At 43.5% G+C, this 23,711-nt stretch overlaps 1 protein-coding gene across 1 annotated transcript; it reads right to left on the bottom strand.

Annotated features, from left to right (window-relative positions):
* Positions 1–8,351: 8,351 nt before the first annotated feature.
* Positions 8,352–22,198, bottom strand: NCMAP (non-compact myelin associated protein). The gene is made up of 3 exons (XM_030805515.1): positions 22,113–22,198; positions 15,631–15,715; positions 8,352–12,073 (listed from the first exon to the last, which is right to left on the bottom strand). Exons 1-3 carry the CDS (start codon positions 22,192–22,194, stop codon positions 11,932–11,934), a joined length of 309 nt encoding a protein of 102 aa, XP_030661375.1. The 5' UTR covers positions 22,195–22,198; the 3' UTR covers positions 8,352–11,931.
* Positions 22,199–23,711: the final 1,513 nt, after the last annotated feature.

Genomic DNA, 23,711 nt, shown 5'->3' with positions numbered 1-23,711 from the left:
ATCTCAAAAAAAAAAAAAAAACAAAAAAAACCCATAAAAACAAACAAACAAAAAAAAGTAGGAGTGGAAATTCAGGATGAAGTAGAAAAAAATTATAAAACAAGAGGGGCTCTACATGGTCAAAGATGACAGTGTGCCATGAATTGGAGAGAATGGTAGAACCATCTCATCTGGGGACCGAGAAACAAACAAAATGAAATAAACATCACCCTCTTATCCCCTTTTTTTCTTTATTAAGTGGAGCAAACTGTCCAATTCACAGATCCTTCAATTTGAGGTTGTAATTATGCATATATTAATTTTTAAAAATCCCTTTTACTCCCATGGGCCTTCCAGGGCAAGAACTGGAAAGCTGGAAAGAATGAGTAAGTTGGTTGTTACATTTCTTCAAGATCAATTAAGCCACTGCAGCATTCTGTAAGAGCACGGGGGCCCAGGTAAAATGTATTCAAGAGATTGAATTTCAGCCAGCGAGGGACCCTCCCTGATAATAGCTGAGCCGACAAAGAGGGCTTCATATCGCCAGAGACCTGAACGTCAGTCTTGTTTCTACCTGCTTCTCCCAAATGTGGACAGTCTGGCAGCGGCCGGGATGGTAGTATCTGCTGAACCACAGCAGTTTGCTTCTTTGCCAGGAAATTTTCTGTGAAGGGAATGGGTGTCCTGGGACAAAGGGCTACAGAGCTGAGACAATGCCCCTGCTGTGTGCCCCCATCCAGTGGGCCTGAGACGATTCCTGGGGACATTTTTGTTGGGTTACTCCACACCCACAAATAGCTACTTAAAAAAAGAAAAAGAACAAAACTTAACAATTAGTGGGCTATTTGGAAAAGGCATTTTAAAACTAACAGATACACAGATGCGCCTGTTACTTCTTGCAATAGGCTCTAAATTGTTCTCCCAGCCTCCAGTCTCTCCCACACCAATCCATTCTGCACATTGTAGCACAGATCCTTAAAGCACAGATCTGATCTTGCCACTTCTCCCCTCAAGCATTTTCAATGGCTCTCCACTGCCTTCAAAATAGCCAAGGAATGAAGATCCTTCAGCCTCTTTTCTCTTCCCAGCCCATCTTCCACTATCTCCTTTGGGCTTCTGCGAAACCGAAGCTTTTCTCTCCTGCAGAGCGCTCTTCTTCCTTTTTTTTTTTTTTTTTTTTTTGAGATGGAGTTTCGCTCCTGTTTCCTAGGCTGGAGTACAATGGTGCAATCTCAGCTCACTGCAACCTTCACCTCCCAGGTTCAAGCGATTCTTCTGCCTCAGCCTCCCGAGTAGCTGGGATTACAGGTGCCTGCCACCATGCCTGGCTAATTTTTGTATTTTTAGTAGAGATGGGATTTCGCCATGTTGGCCAGGCTGGTCTTGAACTCCTGACCTCAGGTGATCCACCTGCCTCGGCCTCCCAAACTGCTGGGATTACAGGTGTGAGCGACCACGCCTGGCCCAGAGCTCTCTTCTTTATCTCTCTTCTTCTCCCACTTCTCTTCAGTCACTCCTACTCCATCTGTTTTTTGTTTTTTTTTTTTAGATGGAGTTTCACTCTTGTTGCCCAGGCTGGAGTGCAATGGTGCAATCTTGGCTCACTGTAACCTCTGCCTCCCAGGTTCGAGCAATTCTCCTGCTTCAGCCTCCCAAGTAGCTGGGATTACAGGCTTCACCACCACGTTTGGCTAATTTTGTATTTTTAATAGAGGCGGGATTTCACCATGTTGGTCAGGCTGGTCTCAAACTCCTGACCTCAGGTGTTCTTCCCCACTCAGCCTCCCAGTGTGCTGGGATTACAGGCGTGAGCCACCGTGCCTGGCCCTACTCCATCTGTTTTGTTTTGTTTATTTGAGACAGGGCCTCATTCTGTTGCCCAGGCTGGAGTACAGAGGCGTAATCATAGTTCACAGCAGCATCAACCTCCCAGGCTCAAGTGATCCTCCTGCCTCAGCCTCCCAAGTAGCTGGGACTACAGGCATGCACCAGCATGCCAGCTTTTTTTTTTTTTGCTAGAGACAAGTTCTTCCTAAGTTGCCCAGGCTGGTCTTGGACTCTTGGTGTCAGGCAATCCTCCTGCCTTGGCCTCCCACAATGCTGGGATTACAGGCATGAGCCACTGCCTCTGGCCCCTATTCAATCTTTTACTCTTAGTTTATATGTTATTTATTCTGGGGAGCCCTTCCTGATTCCCACTCCCAATCTATGAACCTCCAGACTGAGCCAGGTGCCTCAGCAAGAGGTGTATATAACACCTTGAACTTCCCCTATTGCAAAAGAAATTGTTCTATATTGTGGTTGTTTGTTTAATTGTCTGTCTTCTCTGGCAGAGGATGATATGGTTTGGCTGTGTCCCCACCCAAATCTCATCTTGAATTGTAGCTCCCATAATTCCCACGTGTTGTGGGAGAGATCCAGTGGGAGGTAATTGAATTATGGGGACTGGTTTTTCCCATTCTGTTCTCATGATAGTGAATAAGTCTCATGAGATCTGATGGTTTTATAGAGGGGAGTTCCCCTGCACACGCTCTCTTGCCTGCCGCCATGTAAGACATGACTTTGCTTCTCATTCACCTTCCACCAGGATTGTGAGGCCTCCCCAGCCATGTGGAACTGTGAGTCAATTAAATCTCTTTCCTTTATAAATTACCCAGTCTCAGGTATGTCTTTATTAGCAGTGTGAGAACAGACTTAATACAGGGGATAAGTTTTGAGGACCACAGGTAAGTCAGGGACCATGTTTATCTTGCGCATCATGTTAACTCCAATGACTGGTATGCACTTATAAAAGTAAGCAAGAAAGATGCTGGCCACAGCGGCACCCCTGTAGTCCCAGCTACTCAGGCAGGAGGATTGCTTGAGCTCAGGAGTTTGAGGGCATCATAGCAAGATCCCATTCCTTAAAAAAAAAAAAAAAAAAGTAAGAAAGGAGGAACAAATGAACTGAATGTTTTTCCTTGACTTCAAAGTTTTACTCTTGCCTTTATTTATCCCACCTGACCTATCTTTGCCACAATTCCTGTCAATAAAATTTCTACAGAAACTACACATATACAGTCACTCAATTCATGATAAGGTGATGCTATAGTAACACAGGAAAAGAATAATCTTCTTGACAAATGATTCTCAGTAAATCAGATATCTATATGGAAGAAAGGAATCTTGACCCCACCTCCCACACATGGCAAAATCAATTTCAGACGGATCACAGATCCAGATATAAAAAGTAAAACAATGTGACTTTTAGAAGAAAACAGAGAAGAAAAATCTTTAGGTAGGCGATGATTTCTTAAGCAGAATACAAAGAGCACTAATTATAAAGGAAAACATTGATAATGTTTAGATTAAAAATATATTTTCCCTAACAGAAACCATTAAGAATATAAAAAGGCAGACAAAGAATAGAAAAATAATAGAGAAAAAATCAACAAAACCAAAAACTGGATTTTTGTAACAATCAAGAAAATTGACAAAGCTTTAGCTCAATTGAACAAAGAAAAAAGGAGAAAAGATTTGAATTACTAAAATCAGGAATGAAAGAGACAGCATCACTACTGATCTTTCAGAAAGAAAAAGGATTATAAGGGAATAGTATAAAAAATTGTATGCCAAGAAACTAGCTAACCTAGATAAAATAAACAAATTCCTGAAAAGACACAAGTTACCAAAACTGACTTAAGAAGAAATAGAAAATCTGAATAGACCTATAACAAGTAAAAAGATTGCATTAGTAATAGTAGTTAAAACAACAACAACACATTTCTTACAAAGAAAAGCTTAGACCCAGATGGCTTCACTGGTAAATTCTACCAGATGTTTAAAGAATTAATACCAATGCTTCCAAAAAATAGAAAAGGAGAAAATGCTTCCCAACTCATTCTATGAGGCCAGTATTACTCTGATACCAAAACCAAACAAAGACATCATAAGAAAAGAAAACTACAGACCTATATGTCTTATAAATATAGATGCAAAAATCCTCAACAAAAACATATGAAAATCAATTGAGGTAATATCCTATATTAATAGAATAAAATATGAAAACAATATGATTATCTTGATAAATATAGAAACAGCATCTGGCAAAATTCAACTCCCTTTCCTGATAAAAACACTCAAAGTAGAAATGGAAGTGAATTTCCTCAACCTAAAAAAGGCCATCTGTAGTAAAATTCATGGGTATCATCATATTTAATGATGAAAGGCTGGTTGCTTTCCTCTAAGATCAGGAAGAAGACAAAAATGCCTGCTCTCACCACTTCTATTCAACCTAGTACTGGAAGTTCTAGCCAGAGCAATTCAGTAAGAAAAAGAAATAAGAGGTATCCAGATTGTAAAGGAAGAAGTAAAATGATCTCTGTTTGCAAATGACATGATCTCATATGTAAAAACCCTAAAGATCCCACAAAAACCAAAAAACCTGTTAGGGCTAATTTAAAAAATTCCTAAATATTGCAGTATACAAAATCAACAGGCAAAATTAGTTGCATTTCTATGCACTAGCAATGAAAAATTCAAAAAGGAAATTAAAACATTTACGATAGTATCAAAAAGCATAAAATCCTTAGGGAAATATTTAGCAAAAAAGGTGAAAGATTTGTACACTGAAAACCAAAATTTCTTTGCAAAAATTGAAGAAGCCCAAAATAAATAAAAATACATCCATGTTCATGGAACAAAAGACTTAATGTTATTAAAATGGCAATACTACCCAATTTGATCTATAAATTCAACTTAATTTCTATCAAAATCCCAGCTGCCATTTTTGCAAAATTGACGAGCTGATACTAAAATTCATATGGAGATATAAGAAACCTAGAATAGCCAAAATAATATTTTTCTTTTCTTTCTTTTTTTTTTTGAGACGAAGTTTTGCTCTTGTCCCCCAGGCTGGAGTGCAATGGTGTGATCTCAGCTTACTGCAACCTCCGCCTCCTGGGTTCAAGCGATTCTCCTGCCTTAGCCTCTGAAGTAGCTGGGATTACAGGCATGCACCACCATGCCCGGCTAATTTTTAGTAGAGTTGGGGTTTCACTATGTTAGCCAGGCTAGTCTCAAACTCCTGACCTCAAGTGATCCCTCCACCTTGGCCTCCCAAAGTGTTAGGATTTCAGGCATGAGCCACCATGCATAGCCCAAAATAATCTTGAACAAGGAAAACAAAGAGGGAGGACAAGAAAAAGTTTGAGGACTCACACTTCCTGATTTCAAAACTTATTATCAATCAACACAGTGTGATAATGGCAGAAGAATAGAAATATAGATCGTGGAACAGAATTCAGAGTCCAGGTACAAACGCTCATATTTATGGTCAACTGTTTTTTGACTAGAGTACCAAGATAATTCAATGGGAAAAAAATAGTCTTTTCAACATATGGTGCTGGGACAAGTGAATATCTACATGCAAAAGGATAAAGCTGGTCCCCTATCTCACACCATATATAAAAATTAACTCAATAACTTGGTCCTCAGTTTGATCAGAAAAAAAGAAAAAAATTAACTCAAAAGGGATCATAGACCAAATTTTAAGAGCTAAAACTAGAAAACTCTTACAATAAAACATAGGAGAAAACCTTCATGACTCTGGATCAGACAATGATTTCTGAGATATGAAATCAAAAGCGCAAGTGACAAAAGACAAAATAGATGAATTGGGCTTTGTCGAAATTAAAAATGTTTGAGCCGGACATGGTGGCTCACGCCTGTAATCCCAACACTTTGGGAGGCTGAAGCGGGCAGATCACCTGAGGTCAGGAGTTTGAGACCAGCCTGACCAACATGGCGAAACCTTGTCTGTACTAAAAATACAAAAATTAGATGGCAGCAGTGGTGCGTGCCTGTAATCCCAGCTACTTGGGAAGCTGAGGCAAGAGAATTGCTTGAATTTGGGAGGTGGAGGTTGCAGTGAGCCAAGATCATGCCACTGTACTCCAGCCTGGGAGACACAGCAAGACTCTGTCTCAAAAAAAAATAATAATAATTATAATTAAAAACATTTGTGCTGCAAAGGACATCACCAAGAAAGCGAAGAAAAGACAACCCACAGAACAGGAGAAAATGTTTGCAAATTATATATCTTATAAGGGACTTGTATCCAGAATATATAAAGAATTCTTACAACTCAAAAACAACAAAAATCAAATAACGCAATTTAAAAATGAGCAAAGAAGTTGCAATAGACATTTCTTCAAAAATGATATAAAAATCACCAATCTGTACATGAAAAAGATGCTCAATATCATTCACTAGGGAAATGCAAATCAAAACCACAATGAGATACCATTTCTTACTCATTAGGATGGCTATAATAAAAAAGATGGACAATAACAAGTGTTAATGAGGAAGTGGGGAAATCAGAACCCTCATACGTTACTGCTGAGGACATTAAATGGTGGCGCCGCTTCAGAAAACAGTTTGGCATTTCCTTAAAAGGTTAAACATAGAGTTATCATCTCATGCAGCAATTCCTCTCCTAAGGTATATGCCCAAGAGAATTAGAGCCTATGTCTGCACAAAAACTTGTACATAATGTTCACGGCACCATTATTATTATTATTATTTGTTTATTTTTGAGATGGAGGCTCACTTTGTCACCCAGGCTAGAGTGCAGTGGCACAATCTTGGCTCACTGCAACCTCAGCCTCCCAGGTTCAAGCAATTCTCCTGCCTCAGCCTCCCAAGTAGCTGGAATTACAGGCATGGGCCACCATGTCCAGCTAATTTTTGTTTTTTTTTTTTTAGTAGAGAAGGAGTTTCACCATGTTGGCCAGGCTGGTCTCAAACTCCTGACTTCAAGTGATCCGCCCGCCTCGGCCTCCCAAAGTGCTGGGATTACAGGTGTGAGCCACCGCGCTCAGCCAATACCCCTTCATTAACATTCACCAACTCACGAAGTCTCTGGAATACCTGCAGTTGGAGACAACTCTCCTTTCTCCAAGATTCCACAGCACTTTGTAGAATCCTTGGATGACTCAGCCTCATCTAGAAGCATCTGTAGGGAAAAAACAAGAGCTTTGGAGTCCTGGGTTCTAGCGGGAGCCACTTCCCACGTGGGTGACCATGAGCAAATTCCCCACAGCTGTTCAGTTCTTAGCTACACACAGCAAGAAGTGATTCTGCTGATATAAGGGGCTCAGGTAGTTGCTGGAATCTCCAGAAGACCCAAGCCAGGCTCAGAGGTATGCTGCAGGTGTCTAAATCACACTAAAGAGCTCGTCTGGTGCAGGCACCATTGCTGTTGCTGTGGGCATCACTCACATAGCCAACCCTAGGGACACTCAGTAATGTACCGCTGCTAGAATCCCTGATATAGCTGCCTCTTGAAATGGAGGGTGCCATATACATGCCACCAGGACAGATTCTGGTGATCCACAGTCCATGGCAGGAGTGTCTGATCAGTCTGATTAGCAGAAGTCTAGGTCATGTCCCTCACCCTCGCTGCAAGGGATTCTGGGAAAAGAAGTATCTGGCCTCTTCAGCTTTCATAGCAGGAGGTAGTCTGGCTTCTTAATGTAGAGTATTTCCCAAACATGACAACAGTCACCAAAAGAATGACAAATGTTCATTGCATCACTCAAAGACAACTTACCTTCCTGAACCTGTTTCCTGATCCATAAAATAGGATAATGATGGCTCCTACGGATAAGAGTTATAAGGATTAAAGTTGCTGGTGGTTATAAAGGGCCTATTCTCTGCCTGGCACACAGTAGGAGCTTCATTTATGGTAAACATCATCACTGGTGTTTTAGGGTTCATTCTAAGGTCTCCAACAATTCCAGCAGTCCCCATCCTTGGCATCTCAGTGCCTCTTGTGTTCTAACTACAGGCTGTGAGATGGGATTTCTTTTTGTCATATCTGAGCAAGTTAACAAGTTTTCCAACTCACAGAAACGTCTGTTGACAGCCAGCCCATCTTCAGTCTTTAAAAGTGATGACGCAAATGACACAATGTTTGAAAAGACTTCCCCTTAGGACTCTTTTCTTCTTTTTTTTTTAAAGATGGAGTCTTGCTCTGTCGCCCAGGCTGGAGTGCAGTGGGACGATCTTGGCTCACTGCAAGCTCCACCTTCTGGGTTCAAACGATTCTCCTGCCTCAGTCTCCCAAGTAGCTGGGATTATGGGTGCCCACCACCTTACCTGGCTACTTTTTGTATTTTTGGTAGAGACGGAGTTTCTCCATGTTGGCCAGGCTGGTCTCAAACTCCTAACCTCAAGTGATCCGTCCACCTTGACCTCCCAAAGTGCTGCAATTACAGGCATGAGCCACCACGCCCAGCTGTCTTAGGATTCTATTTACTTTGTCAGGGAAAGGACATTTTAGAAAAGGTATTTGTTAGCTTTAAACTTAACTGAAATAAACTCAACACATGTTTGATTTAAACCTTTTTATTGTCAGATATTTTTCTTTAAGCATTTATTAGCTTTGATTGTTTCAGCGGCCAAATAAGGCAGCATCTGCTAAGAAAGGCACCTCATCAGAAACAAAATACATAACCACGTGGTGAGATCCCCGCATGAGACCAGCTGCTAACTCCTTGAGAGCAGCAATTGTGTCTTAATGTACTTAGTGGCACCTCAACTTGCACATAGGAACCCTTCTTACAGGATGTTTATTATCTTCATTAGTCAAAAACGAGACACTCAAATCCTTTTATTTGCCTCACCCTCACCACCCCATCTCCCCTTCTTTCCTCCACCTCCAAGCCTTCATTTAGCAAAAGAACATATACTAGAGGGTAACCCCTAGAAGACTGCACTGTGGGCAGAAGAGTCTAGTTTTAGGGTTGAAATACGCTTTGAGACAGGGTCTGGCTCTGTCACCCCGGCTGGAGTGCAGTGGTGTGATCTCAGCTCACTGCAACCTCTGCCTCCCAGGCTCAAGCCATCCTCCTACCTCAGCCTCCCAAGTAGCTGGGAGTACAGGCGTGCACCACAACACTTGGCTAATTTTTGTATTTTTTGTAGAGACGAGGTTTCACCATGTTGCCCAGGCTAGTCTTGAACTCCTGGGCTCAAGCAACTGACTGCCTCTGACTCCCAAAGGGCTGGGAGTACAGGCGTGCACCACCATAGCTGCCCCGAAACACCTCTTTTAAGCCGAATATGTTTAGGGGAGCATATTTGTTCATGGCTTGAGCCCTCCAAGAAATGGCTTTGCTCTGATTAGATGCCATTCTACCCCTTGCTCCTCGGGCCTGAGTAGTATGGTGAATGAAGCAGGAATCCTTAGCACTTGGATGTATTGAGAAGGGGCTCCTCTGGCCATGGTCATGGACGCCCAAAGGAGTTAGAAGTGGCTTTCCCTTCACCTTCAGCCTGGAAGCCAGAACCCTGATCTCTACTCAAACACATGGACAAACCTGTGTTCCCCTTGTTCAGCCCATAAAAGAGTCTGTACTGCTTTGAGCCAGGCGGACAGAGCAGTGTGACTTCACAAAAAAGACAGACTTTGGAGTCAAGAGACCTGGTTTTGAGTCTTGTCTTTGTGACTTACTAGCTGTGTGACTTTGGGAAAGTACTTTTTTTCTTTCTCTTTGAATCAGAAATTTTCATCTGTTTTGGAAAAAATAATTCCTCCCCAGGTTTTTGGGAAAATTTAATCCTATGAGATAATTTATGTGAAAGCATCTTACAAAGTCCCTGACACTTGGTGGATATTTAAACACAGTAGGAAGAAATAATGACCAGGGAGGAAGAATGTGCCAGTATTTCTCCAGAGCTATTCCACAGAGTATTTTTACAGTGGGACATCATGAGCCGTGTGACCCTGGGTCAGACCTCTTACCTCCCTGACTCTTGATTTCCCCTCATAATGGATTTTTCTTTTTTTGAGATGCAGTTTCACTCTGTTGCCCAGGCTGGAGTGCAGTGGCACGATCTTGGCTCACTGCAACCTCTGCCTTCCAGGTTCAAGTGATTCTCATGTCACAGCCTCCCTAGTAGTGGGATTACAGGCACACGCCACCATGCCCAGCTAAATTTTGTATTATTAGTAGAGACAGGGTTTCACCATGTTGGCCAGGCTGGTCTCAAACTCCTGACCTTAAGTGATCCGCCTGCCTCAGCCTCCCAAAGTGCTGGGATTACAGGCATGAGCCACAACACCCGGCCTCAGAAGGGATTTCTGACCCCAAGAGGGAGAGACTCCTAAAATTTGAGGTTAAATGTCAAAGTGTGTCACTTTCTATAACAGAATAGAGATTTATTACCTTGTTTCCAAGATGCCATCAATTATAACATCATAATTTATTAAAAACAACTTTTTGAGAGGAAGTAAAGAACTACAATTATATTAATGAACCCATCAATTGCAAGATACGTTCTGATTTCAGAATCATTAAAATGTGAAGAAATGTCTATCTTGCAATTGAAAAAAAAGCCTATAATAATAATAATGTTGGTTCCTAGGCTGGGCACCACAGTCCATTCCTATAATCCCAGCACTTTGGGAGGCCAAAGCAGAAGGATCACTTGAGACCAGGGGTTCAAGACCAACCTGGGCAACACGGCGAGACCCCATCTCTACAAAAATAAAAAATAAAAAAATTAGCCTGGTGAGGTGACACATACCTGTAGTCCCAGCTACTCTGGAGGCTGAGGAGGGAGCATCCCTTGAGCCCAGGAGTTCAAGGCTGCAGTGAGGTGTGAGCATGCCACTGCACTCCAGCCCAGGTGACAGAGTGAGGCTCTGTCTCAAAAAAAAAAAAAAAAAAGAAAAGAAAAGAAAAAGAATCCTGGTTCCCATTTATTAAGCATCTCCTGGTGCCAGGCACTATACTCTAGATGTTTTCCTAAGTCCTTCACTTGTTATAGTGCCCCGGTGAGGCAGGTGTTATCATTTCCACTTCATGGTTAGGAAACTGAATATAAAGAGGTTGAGTCACTTTTCCAAGGCCACACAACCAGGAAGTAGGGCTTGAATGGTAGGACTTCTTAATTCCAAATACTTTCTCTTCTTGGTAGATTGTTCTCCAGGCTAAGGAGTCAGAGACGAGGTCTCTATTGAATAGAAATGGGTTGTGAATGTGTTGCTTTGAACATGTCTTGAATCTGCAAGGTGACCAGGAAGGACAAAAGTAACATAGATAGAGTTGTAATCTAATTAATCTCCGAATACTGGTCCTTGGAAGGAAGGCGTTAACAGGACAGTCAGGGGTGCTCAGAATCCAGACAAAGGGGAGCCAAGGACCAAGACAGTCAGGGTTGATACAGCCCAGAGTGGGAGAAGGACCCTGATCAGTCACCAGGATCATTCCAGGCCCACGGACAACACAACAAGCTCCTACCCTCGAGGCCACTATTCTGCAGAGTCAGCCTATTCCGTCACTGACTTTACTAAGGAAGCAGAAATCTTTGGAGGATAATCTAGTTCTTCTTGCAACCTTTCTTCAAGAGGGGAAAATGTGCTGAGCAATCGTCATGAGCCAGCAGGTGGAGATGTAGTACTGGAACAAGTTATACGTTAACAAGGTTTTCTGGTTAGTTAGTCCAAGTTAGTTCCCCTGTGCCTGGTTATGGGATTGAATGTTTTGCTCTGTGAAGCTGTGGATACGGCGCTTCATCTGATAGGAACGCCATGACAGATCCTACTGTGATACTCTCAGCAGTGCTCCCTGACACCTGGCTCCTGGGCTATCTGTCTATCTGTCTAACTACAGTGTAGGGGAAAGCCAAGCCCACATTGGTGGATTCCCAACATAGCTCTACCTCATCAGACGACAAAAGAATGTTCTGCAGCTTTTTGGTGGGGTGGCAGCAGGGACGCAGACATAGCTGGGGTAGGGCAGGGCAGACAAGGTTGAGGATTGCTGGAAGCATCAGAGATTGCGCAAAGATGTCTCTGTCAACCTGACCGGAAGAAGCTCACTGTGAAGCTGCCAGAGTGTGCCTCTGGGTCTCGACTCTGGAGAGGCTCTTCGGACGGTGGTGGAGATTGCGCCAGGGTAGAGGTCATCGCGTCTCCACATGGACGTCAGCAGGACTGAAGGTCACAGTTGCAGGGTGTTGGCTGCCGTTGCTGTTTGGGCCCACGGCAGAAGGGGCGGTTGGCTTGGGGCCCTTGGGCTCCAGTTCCCGCCTCGTCCTCATTTTCCTGTAGGGAGGTAACGTGCACATGGTTGGGTCTTTCCCCTGGTATGCCGCGGGGAATGGGCTCTGTGACTACAGTTCTGGCCAACAGATTAATGTAGATTAACATAGACATTAAATCACGTCGCTTACTTGCCACCACGGAGTTCTACAACTGGAAGGGACCTTAGGCATCAGCTAGCCTGCCCTTCAATTTTTTCACTTAGATCAGATATTTAATTTTATTTGTTTCTATTAAGGAATGAGTAAAATGTCAGAGGTGGCTATATCAAAGATAAAAATAAAGATACTACATTTTTTATGTTCAAAGTTGTAGCATGTATTACATTTTCCAGCCTCATTATGCTTGCTAAGTTTATTGCTAGAAATATTTAAGAACTTTTTACATAATTGAAAAGAGAATGTACTGAGAACCTTTATCTTGGCTTCATTTAATATGCCGTAAAATTCAATAATGAAAAACAATGATTAATTCTTTTTTTTTCTTTTCTTGAGACAGAGTCTCGCTCTGTCGCCCAGGCTGGAGTGCAGTGGAGCGATCTTGCCTCACTGCAACCTCCGCCTCCTGGGTTCAAACGGTTCTCCTGCCTCAGCCTCCCGAGTAGCTGGGATCACAGGCGCCTGCCACCATGCCCAGCTAATTTTTGTACTTTGTAGTAGAGATGGGGTTTCAACATGTTGGTCAGGCTGGTCTCGAACTCCTGACCTCAGGTGATCCACCTACTTCGGCCTCCCAAAGTGCTGTGATTACAGGCATGAGCCACCATGCCCAGCCAAATTTTTATATTTTTAGTGTAGATGGGGTTTCACCATGTTGGCCAGGCTGGTCTTGAACTCCTGGCAAGTGATCCTCCCCCCTTGGCCTCCCAAAGTGCTGGGATTGCAGGTGTGTGCCACCATGCCTGGCCAACAATTATGAATTCTCATGTCTTCATGATATTTCATCTTGCTGACATATTTTTTATATGTATATTTTATATATATATATATATATATATATATATATTTTTTTTTTTTTTTTTTTTTTTTTTTTGAGACAGAGTCTTACCCTGGTTTCCCAGGCTGAAGTGCAGTGGCACAATCTCAGCTCACTACAGCCTCAATATCCCAGGCTCAGGTGATTCTCCCACCTCAGCCTCCCAAATAGCTGCAACTACAGGTGCACACCAGCATGCCTGGCTAACTTTTTGTATTTTTAGTAGAGATAGGGTTTCACTATGTTGCCCAGGCTGGTCTCGAACTCCTGGATTCAAGCAATCCACCTGCCCCGGCCTCCTGGGGTGCTGGGATTATAGGCGTGAGCCACTGCACCCAGCCTTATAATTATTTGTTAAAAATGTCAAATCTTCAGGGAAGTTGCACAAATAGTACAGTTAATACTCTAATATGCTTGTTACAATTTGAATGTGGCCCCCAAAAAGCCTGCATTGGAAACTTAATCCCTACTTCAACAGTATTGAAAGGTGGGGCCTAATGGGAGGAGTTTAGGTCATAAGGACTCCACCCTCATGAATCCATTAATGCCAATTATAAAAGGACTTCTTAGGCTGTGAATTTGATCTCTTGCTCTTGCTGACTCTCTCTTTGGCCTTCTATCGAGGGATAACAGAGCAAGAAGGCCCTTGCCAGATACTGGCCCCTCAATATCTTAAACTTCCCTGCCTCCAGAACCGCAGGAAATAAATCTCTTTTCTGTATAATTTACCCAGTCTCAGATATTCTGTGATAGCAGCACAGCATAACCTAAGACAGCCCTTCACTGAACAATTGACTCATTACTAACAATTTGCCATATCTGCTTTTTTCTCTCTATTACTTTCTCTTTCTCTATTGTCACACACAGATTTTTAAAACCATGAACCATTTGTGAGTTGCAGGCATCATGCCACCGTACTCCTAAATACTCCTAAGAACAAAGACATTCTCCAATGTATTTATAATGCAATTATCGAGCTTTGAGACTCTTCATTTTAAACATGACAACATACAGGCAGGAGGAGGTTAAATAACTTGCTTGATTTTGACAAATCAAAGACTACTGAACCCAGGTTTCTCACTTCCCAGCTCAGGCACCAGTGCAAACAGGGTGGGTTGAGTGGATTCTCCATTCAGATTACGACCTAAAAAAGAGGTTCAGAGCTCCAGCAACGATGGAGAGAAATAAAGGGTGGACATTGGGGTTTGATGCCACTCCTGGTTTGGGATAGACTCAAATTGTAATACCCCCAATTTTTTTTTAAATCACCTTTTAATGTTATTATTATTACATGTAATTGTGGGAGTATTTTCTTTGAAACCAGATGAACTAGGTTTGAATCCCAATTGTGCTAATTAGGGTTGAACAACCTTGGGCATATGATTTAATCTTTTTGTATCTGTTTCTACACCTATAAAATTGAGGATAATAGTAGTACCCACCTTGTGAGGTTGTTAGATGAGGATTAAATGCATTAACACATGTAAGGAGCTTAGAACCATGCCTGGCATGTGGTATGAGATCAATATATGTTAGCTACCTTCATTTTATTTATTTATTTTATTTTATTTATTTATTTTTTGAGACGGAGTCTCACATTGCCATCCAGGCTGGAGTGCAGTGGTGCGATCTCAGCTCACTGCAACCTCCACCTCCTGGGTTCAAGCGATTCTCCTGCCTCAGCCTCCCAAGTAGCTGGGATTACAGGCACCCGCCACCATGCCCAGCTAATTTTTTGTATTTTTAGTAGAGATGGGGTTTCACTATGTTGACCAGGCTGGTCTCAAACTCCTGACCTCATGATCTGCCCGCCTCAGCCTCCCAAAGTGCTGGGATTATAGGTGTGAGCCACCGCGCCCAGTCCATATGCAAATATATTTTTATAGACGGTCTTGCTATGTCGCCCAGGCTGGACTCAAACTCCTGGACTCAAGCCATCCTCCTGCCTCAGTCTTCTGAGTAGCTAGGATTACAGAGCACACTACTGCACCCGGCCATGATACTTTTTTAAAGAAATGGCTTCTAGGTCTTCTATGATATGTTTTATTTATAGTTTTTTAATTTTGATTTCTTTCCCAAAAAGAATTACCTTCCATCAAGGTTGTGACTGAAGGTAATTACACATAAGGTGATAATATATAAAATTTATTTTTTGTATTATCAAATTATATTCTTTTATTTCCCCTTATACGTCTCCAGAAAGCAGAGTCAGCGTACATGCTTCGTATTTGTCATCTCAAATACTTATGTGGCCAGCTCATACAACCTAGAAGAGGGACCTCCGAGAGAAGAGGTCTGAACATTCCTCTGTTATCTGTAAATTACGAACAAATGTTTCCCACAGTGCTGAAGACCATTATTGTTGTCATTATTATTACATTAAAAAATATTTCTCCAAGTACAAAAATAGTCACTTTGAAACTCCTTCAACAGAACAGACGGCGAAAAGGACCCCCAGGGGTTAGCGCATTTACTAAAGGCTGAGGGATACTGCCAGGCACACAACGGGCACCCACATATCACCCCCCATTTATTGTGACGTCGCTGAGGGGACCAGGCAGTTCCAAAGCCCAAGGCATCCGTACCTGTTGTACATCTTCAGCAGGATCAGAACCACGGTGAAGATGATGATGACAAACACCACAACGGCAGCAACAATGGCTCCAGAACCTACAGAAAGGAGAGAAGCAGAGACGGTGAATGTGCAAACTGAACGCAGACCGGGAGGGCGCCCTGCTGTGGCACCTGACATCCTCACTGGGTCAAGGGAAGCAGGAGAGAGGGCAACATCCTGGGACACTCCCAGTTGACCCCAGGACAGTCACATCTGGAGTGGCTGTGCACCCCTGCCCCGAGCTGCGCTTGAAGGACCCCGTCCTTTGCACATCGTCTGCCAAAACTCTGCCTTAGGCGAAGTCCTGGTTCTTATCAGCTCCAGCACAGCCTCAAACTTCTGGGAAACAAACAAGCAACATACCCTCCCCTCCTTTTGATAATGCAAAAGTAGAATGTGATTTTTGTAGAAAATAATTTGAAAATATAAATATGTGCAGAAAAGAGGAGGTCGTTGAAGAACTCACTGGCCCAACAACTGCTGATTGTCTGCATATATACATTCACCAATGTAATCATGTTGATGCATAGTAAATATCTATCGGCCAGGTGCAGTGGCTCACGTCTGCAATTCCAGTACTTTGAGAGGATGGGGTGGGAGGATCACTTGAGCCCAGGAGTTCGAGACTAGCCTGGGCAACATAGCAAGATCCTATTTCTAGAAATAAAAAATAAAAAATTAGCCAGGTGTGGTGGCATGCACCTGTAGTGCCAGCTACTTGGGAGGCTGAGGAGGGAGGATCTCTTGAGCCTGGGAGGTTGAGGCTGCAGTGAGCCAAGATTGTGCCACTGCATTCCAGCCTGGGTTACAGAGCAAGACTCTATCTCAAAAAATAAAAATAAATACATAAATATCTGACTAGGTGCAGTGGCTCACATCTGTAATCTCAGTACTTTGTGAGGCTAGGGGGTGAGGATCACTTGAGCCCAGGAATTCCAGACCAGCTTGGGCAAGATGGCAAGACTCCATCTCTGTATAAAAAATGTTTTAAAAATACCCGTTATAGTTTTTAAATAATTTAATACTTATATGTTTGAATATCTGTCTTAAAGGAAATATTCCTAAATATGGAAAAATATGTACTTGGTAAAAATGGAACCATGGCCAGGTGTGGTGGCTCACCCCCCCTGTAATCCCAGCACTTTGGGAGGCCACGGCAGGCAGATCACGAGGTCAGGAGTTTGAGACCAGCCTGACCAACATGGTGAAACCCTGTCTCTACTAAAAATACAAAAATTAGCCCAGCGTGGTGGCACGCACCTGTAATTCCAGCTACTCAGGAGGCTGAGGCAGGAGAATTGCTCGAACCCAGGAGGCAGAGGTTTCAATGAGCCAAGATCGTGCCACTGCACTCCAGCCTGGGCAACAGAGCAAGACTCCTTCTCAAAAATAAACAAAAAAAAGGGAACCATATTTCACATACTGTTTTATAACAATATCATAATCATCTTTCTGTTTAATTATATATTTTTCTTCATGACTTTCCATGGCTGCATAGTACTCCATTGTTTGGGTGTACCACAATCTGTTCACCAATTCTCTATTGAGAATACTTATATTGTTTTGTTTTTCACTAATAAAAACAAGGCTGTGATGATGTCCTTGTAGCTTAATGTCTTAGACTCTAATTTCAATATTAGTTCTCAGTTCCAATGTCACACTCCAATTTTAGTTTCTTGTTTTTTTGTTTGTTTGTTTGTTTGTTTTGAGAGGGAGTTTCACTCTTATTGCCCAGGCTGGAGTGCAGTGGCGCGATCTCAGCTCATTACATCCTCTGCCTCCCACGTTCAATTGATTCTCCTGCATCAGCCTCCTGAGTAGCTGGGATTACAGGCGCCTGCCATTACACCTGGCTAATTTTAGCATTTTCAGTAGAGATGGGGTTTCACCATGTTGGCCAGGCTGGTCTTAAACTCCTGAACTCAAGTGATCTGCCCACCTCGGCCTCCCAAAGTGCTGGGATTATAGGCGTGAGCCACCGCACCCGGCCTCCAATTTTAGTTTCAAGATCAGCATCCTTGTTGGAATTGATACTGAAAATATCAAGAACCGCTGGATGTGGTGGCTCATGCCTGTAATCTCAGCACTCTAGGAGGCCAAGGCAGGCGGATCACCTGAGGTCAGGAGTTCGAGACCAGCCTGGCTAACATGGTGAAACCCCGTCCCTACTAAAAATACAAAAATTAGCCAGACCTGGTGGCAGGCGCCTATAATTCCAGCTACTCGGGAGGCTTAGGCAGGAGAATCACTTGAACCCGGGAGACAGAGGTTGCAGTGAGCCAAGATTGCACCATTGCACTCCAGCCTGGGCGACAGAGCAAAACTCCATCTCAAAAAAAAAAAAAAAAAAAAAGAAAAGAAAATAGCAAGAACCATAAGCATGTTTGCATGTTTATACTTTAAAGCAATCTATTTGATTCTGGAGAATTTATCTTAAGGGAATAATCCTAAATACAGAAAAAGTTGTGTGAATGAAGACGTTTATTATGACAATATTCACGTTCTAAATATGAGAATGGTTCAATAAGGTATGGCAACCTACAGAATGAAATATTGTACCACCATTTATTTATTTATTTATTAGAAATGGGGTCTTGCTCTGTCACCCAGGCTACAGTACAATGGCACAATCATAGCTCACTATAGCCTTGAACTCCCAGGCTCAAGTGATCTTCCCTTTTCAGCCACCTGAGTAGCTGGGACCATGGGTACATATCCCATGCAAGCTAATTTTTAAAACAGTTTTTGTAAAGACAGGGTCCTGCTACGTTGCCTAGGTTGGTCTCGAACTCCTGGCCTCAAGCAATCTTTCTGCCTCAGACTCCCAAAGTGTTGGGATTACAGGTGTAAGCCACCACTCCTGGCTATACAATAATTTAAATGAGGATTATGAAGACTGTGGTAACCTGGGATCACTTATGATGATGTTAAGTTTAGAAAATAGGCCAGGTACAGTGGCTCACGCCTGTAATTACAGCACTTTGGGAGGCTGAGGAAGGCAGATCACCTGAGGTCAGGAGTTCAAGACCAGCCTGGCCAACATGGTGAAACACCGTCTCTACTAAAAATACAAAAATTAGCTGGGCATGGTGGTACATGCCTGTAATCCCAGCTACTTGGGAGGCTGAGGCACGAGAATCGCTTGAGCCCAGGAAGCAGAGGTTGCAGTGAGGCAGTGAGCCGTGATGGCACCACTGTACTCCAGCCTGGGCGACAGAGTGAGACTCTGTCTCAAAAAAGAAAAAAAAAAAGAAAGAAAAGAAAAGAAAATAGAAGAGATTACATACATCCACCCAATATGTATTTATATAGCATATGTTACAACCATTAAAATATGTGCATACAAGCATACTGTAGAGCAAAAGAAGCCAGATACGAAGGAGTGCATATGGTATATCTATAGGCGATTTATATAAAGTTCAAAACCAAGCAGAACTAATCGATGGTGGTAAAAGTCAGAACAGCAGGTCCCCTTGGGTGGGTGGAGGATGGTGATTAGAAGGGGAACCACAACCTCTAGGATACTGGTGGTGGCTCTGTTTTTTGATTTGGGGGCTGGTTGCACAGGTATGTTCACCTTGTGGCAATTCACCCAGCTGGGCACTTACGATTTATGCACATTTTGAATGTAAGTAATGCCTTATAAAAAGTTTACTTAAAAAGCAAACAACCATGTGCAAATATTCATAGGAAGAAATACTGGAAGGGGAGAAACAGAGAGGGCGTGAAATCCATCATGGAGCAACTTAGCTTTTTTTCCTTCTTGGGGAGACTTTAGTTCCGGGTGTTTCAACCTCAGCTGGCTAATTCTTTTTCAGGGAGGCTGTCTTGTGCATTGCAAGATGTTTAATCTTATCTCTTGCCTCTATCTACTAGATGCCAGTTACAATCCCCCCAAGTTCCCCCCACCCCCACCAAGCTGTGACTACCAAGATATCTCCAGACAATGCCAAATGGCCCCTGCTGGTAGAGTTGCCAGATAAAATCAGAATTTTCAACAAACAATGGATACCATTTTAGTATACGTACATCTCAAATATTGTATGACACATACTAAATAAGTATTCATTGTTTATCTTAAATTCAAATTTAACTGGGCATTCTACATTTTTATTTGCTAAATCTGGTAACCCTATCTAGGAAGGCAAAAGCACCTAGTTGAGAACCAATCATCCTTCCTTCCTTCCTTCCTTCCTTCCTTCCTTCCTTCTCTCTCTCTGTCTCTTTCTTTCTTTCTTTCTTTCTTTCTTTCTTTCTTTCTTTCTTTTTCTTTCTTTCCTTCCTTCCTTTCTCTCTTTCTCTCTTCCTTCCTTCCTTTCTTTTTTCTCTTTCTTCTCTTTCTTTTGTTTTTAAAGGAGAACCTCCCTCTCCCCTCCCCCTCCCTCCCCCTCCCTCCCCCTCCCCCTCCCCTCCCCTCCCCCTGCCCCTCCCCTCTCCCTCCCTCTCCCTCTCCTTTCCTTCTCTTTCTTTTTTTTTGACAGAGTCTCTCTCTGACAGCCAGGCTGGAGTGCAGTGGTGTGATCTCGGCTCACTGCAACCTCCACTTCCCAGGTTCAGGCGATTCTCACGCCTGAGCCTCCCAAGTATCTAGGACTACAGGTGTGCACCACCACACCCAGTTAATTTTTGTATTTTTAGTAGTAGAGATGGGGTTTTACCATGCTGGCCAGTCTCAAACTCCCAACCTCAGGTGATCCGCCCACTTTGGCCTCCCAAAGTGCTGGGATTACAGGCGTGAGCCACTGCGCCCGGCCATGAACCACTACTTTCAGTTCAATAAAAACAGAATTATTCTTGTCTTCCTGATAGTGATTCTCTCTACCCTGCATTTCCCTCAGAACCGTTTGGAGACACACCTCCTCTGGCCTCTGTAGGCCCTGCCCACCCAGCAAGGAGCAGGAAAGCCCATGGGACCCCGTCCTGGGAGTAAGCCCTTCTGACTCTTCATGGAAGAGACACATCCTGCCCTTAATCCAGCCACCTTCCAGAACCACAGCCTGAAGCTGTTTATCCCTGTGTGTAGGGAAGTCTGTCCCATGCCCAGGGGTATATGTGTAGCCAGCTGAAATGTCTGACACATACCCAAGCGTCTCCTTATACAATCAATTGATTTTCTGAAGAGTCATTCTGAAATTTTTCCTTCCAGGGGCCACTTGTTCACGGCAAATGCCTCCCCAGAACTCACTCTTCCTGCCTACATTCATTTACTCTTTCATCAGTTGATGGGATGTCTCTTTGCCTTGCAAAATAGTGTAAAAATAGCTACTTCGGATGTTTGTTTGTTTGTTTGGAGACAAGTTCTGACTCTGTTATCCAGGCTGGAACGCAGTGGCACAATCTCAGCTCACCGCAGCCTCGACCTCCCAGGCTCAAGCGATCCTCCTGCCTCAGCACCCCCTGTGGAGCTGGGACTCCAGGAGCATCACCACCACGCCTGGCTAATTTTGGTGTTTGTTGTAGACATGGGGTCTCCCCATGTTGCGCAGGCTGGTCTCAAAATCCCAAGCTCAGGCAATCTGCCTGCCTTGGCCTCCCAAATTGCTGGGATTACAGGCATGAGCCACCATGCCCAGCAGTAGCTACATTGTAAGGTGACCCATTTAGAGTCATTTTACAAGCGATTCAAATTTCAGTGCCTTCTAGGTCCCAAGACTTTTTAGCGAAAACAACAACAATCGTAGTAGTAATAATATTTGTTTGTTTGTTTTGGAGACTCGCTCTGTTGCCCAGGCTGGAGTGCAGTGGCAAGATCTCAGCTCACTGCAACCTCTGCTTCCCAGGTTCAAGTGATTCTCCTGCCTCAGCCTCCTGAGTAACAGGTGCACACCACCATGCCCAGCTAATCTTTGTATTTTTAGTAGAGATGGGGTTTCACTATGTTGGCCAAGCTTGTCTCAAACTCCTGACCTCAAGTGATCCACATGCCTCAGCCTCCCAAAGTGCTAGGATTACAGGTGTGAGCCACCACACCCAGCCAGCAGTAATAACAATAATCATCATCGTTATGTACTTAGTATGTACCAGAGGCTGTGCTAAACTGTCAATCTGGATTATCTCCTTTAGTCATCACAACTGCCTTATGTGGTTGCTTCTTTAATATCCCCATTGTATAAATGAGGAAACAGAGGCACAGAGCAGTAAAGTCATGTGCTCCATCTCAAAAAAAAGAAGGACACAGTCCAGTCCCCAGTTGCCCTCCCCAGGAAGACTCCCACTCAGACAGAAATAGCGATTCTGTTCCCCGCCCTTCCACAGCAGTGCCCTGCAAAGAAACACCACCGAGGCATGTGACCATTGCTTTGTCTGCCATTAATCCTGCAGTTGGCAGGTGGCAGAACTCGGCCTGAGACCCAGGCACTCCACCTCCAGAGCCCACACTCTTAACCTCTGCACTATGACCATGACACTGGTCTTGCCATCCCTCGCCCAGCCTCCAAACCAAGTTCACCTTACTCTTATACAGGAAGTCTTCTCCCCTGGTGGTCATGTTCAGTGAGAAGAAGGTGGTATCTCCCAGAGGGGTGGCTGTGGTCATCTCGATCCTGATGAGAAAGAAGAAGAAATTTTGTTTAAAATTAGATAAATCCTTATTATTGCTACTTGATGCCTCTTTTGGTCTTTATCTGGATGACTGTAGAATATTCAAGCATGCAGTTTCTCTTGGCAGCAAGTAAATACAAAACCCATTATTAGACACCGTGGCAGGGGAGGATTTAATGCTAATACCTGACATCTGTAAGGAACTTTGTTTTTCTAAACTGTTTAAATTTATTCAACAATATTTACTCAACTCCTTCAAATATCTGGATCAATCTCTCGAAACTATGTGAGGTGAGTTACTGTTGCCATTTTACTGGTGAAATCAAAGTCCCCAAAGCTACCTGGAGTCCCAAGTTGACCTAACAGAATTTAACCCAAGATGTCAACCTCCTACTCTGGTGGGCTTTTCTCCATGCTGCAGTGACACTTGAACTGGCATTCCTACTTTCAAAGCCTTTACTATCTGAGGAGGCAAAAATAAATAAATAAATAAACAGATGAAAAGTTAACTATGATTTAAAAATTTTTTTTTTGAAATAAGGTCTTGCTCTGTCGCCCAGGCTGGAGTGCAGTGGTGCAATCACGGCTCTCTGCAGCCTCGACCTCCTTGGGCTCAGGTGATCTTCCGACCTCAGCTTCCTGAGTAGCTGGGACTACAGGCATGTGCCACCAAGCCTGGCTAATTTTGAACTATGATTATGAAGCAGTCAGTGACATGAGCCATTGGGCTATGAGGAACAATTTCATGGAAGAGATGCAGTTGAATACACCTTGAAAAATGGGCATGGTTAGGCCGAGTGTGGTGGCTTACGCCTGTAATCCCAGCACTTTGGGAGGCCGAGGCGGGCGGATCACAAGGTCAGGAGTTCGAGACTAGCCTGGCCAATATGGTGAAGCCCTGTCTCTACTAAAAATACAAAAATTAGCCGGGCGTGGTGGCAGGCGCCTGTAGTCCCAGCTACTTGGGAGGCTGAGGCAGAAGAATCCCTTGAACCCAGGAGGTGGAGGTTGCAGTGAGCCAAGATCACGCCACTGCACTCCAACCTGGGCGACAGAGCAAGACTCTGTCTCAAAAAAAAAAGAATAAGAAAAAGAAAAATGGGCATGGTTGGGGCGTAAGGGGAAAGAGAACAAAGGCTGGGTTGCACAAAGCCTTCAATCGGAAGAGAGTTAATGCAGTTTGGGAATCTACCATGTGCCAGGCTCTGTCTCAGGAGACTTCACACACTATATTATCTGATTTAATCCTCTCAGTCACTGAGAAGTGGCTGTCATCTACACCCTCCTGTTGAGCAAGCTGGGACTCAAGATGGTTGAGTGAATCAACCCGTCATACAAGTAGGAGGTGGAGCTTGGACTCAAACACTCTCTGAGTGTACAATGTATTTTTTTTACCCTGAGGCCACTAAGAATCAAAATGCACAAGGCTACAATGTTACATTTGAGGGGTGAGCCAGGACTTACACAGTTAGTGTGATGTCACCGCTGGAAAGAAGTGTTGACATCCTCCAC

This window comes from Nomascus leucogenys, chromosome 24, assembly GCF_006542625.1.
Source record: "Nomascus leucogenys isolate Asia chromosome 24, Asia_NLE_v1, whole genome shotgun sequence".
NCBI lineage: Eukaryota > Metazoa > Chordata > Mammalia > Primates > Hylobatidae > Nomascus > Nomascus leucogenys.
Note: the sequence above shows the minus strand (reverse complement) of the source record. Positions and strands in the feature narration are given on the sequence as shown.

Coding starts and splice junctions, on each gene's coding strand:
- NCMAP (XM_030805515.1), bottom strand. CDS start 22,194: ATGACCACAGCCACCCCTCTGGGAGATACCACCTTCTTCTCACTGAAC. Junction 15,716..22,112: donor AGAAGACTTCCTGTATAAGA/GTAAGGTGAACT, acceptor TCCTTTCTGTAG/GTTCTGGAGCCATTGTTGCT. Junction 12,074..15,630: donor CTGCTGAAGATGTACAACAG/GTACGGATGCCT, acceptor ACCTCCCTACAG/GAAAATGAGGACGAGGCGGG.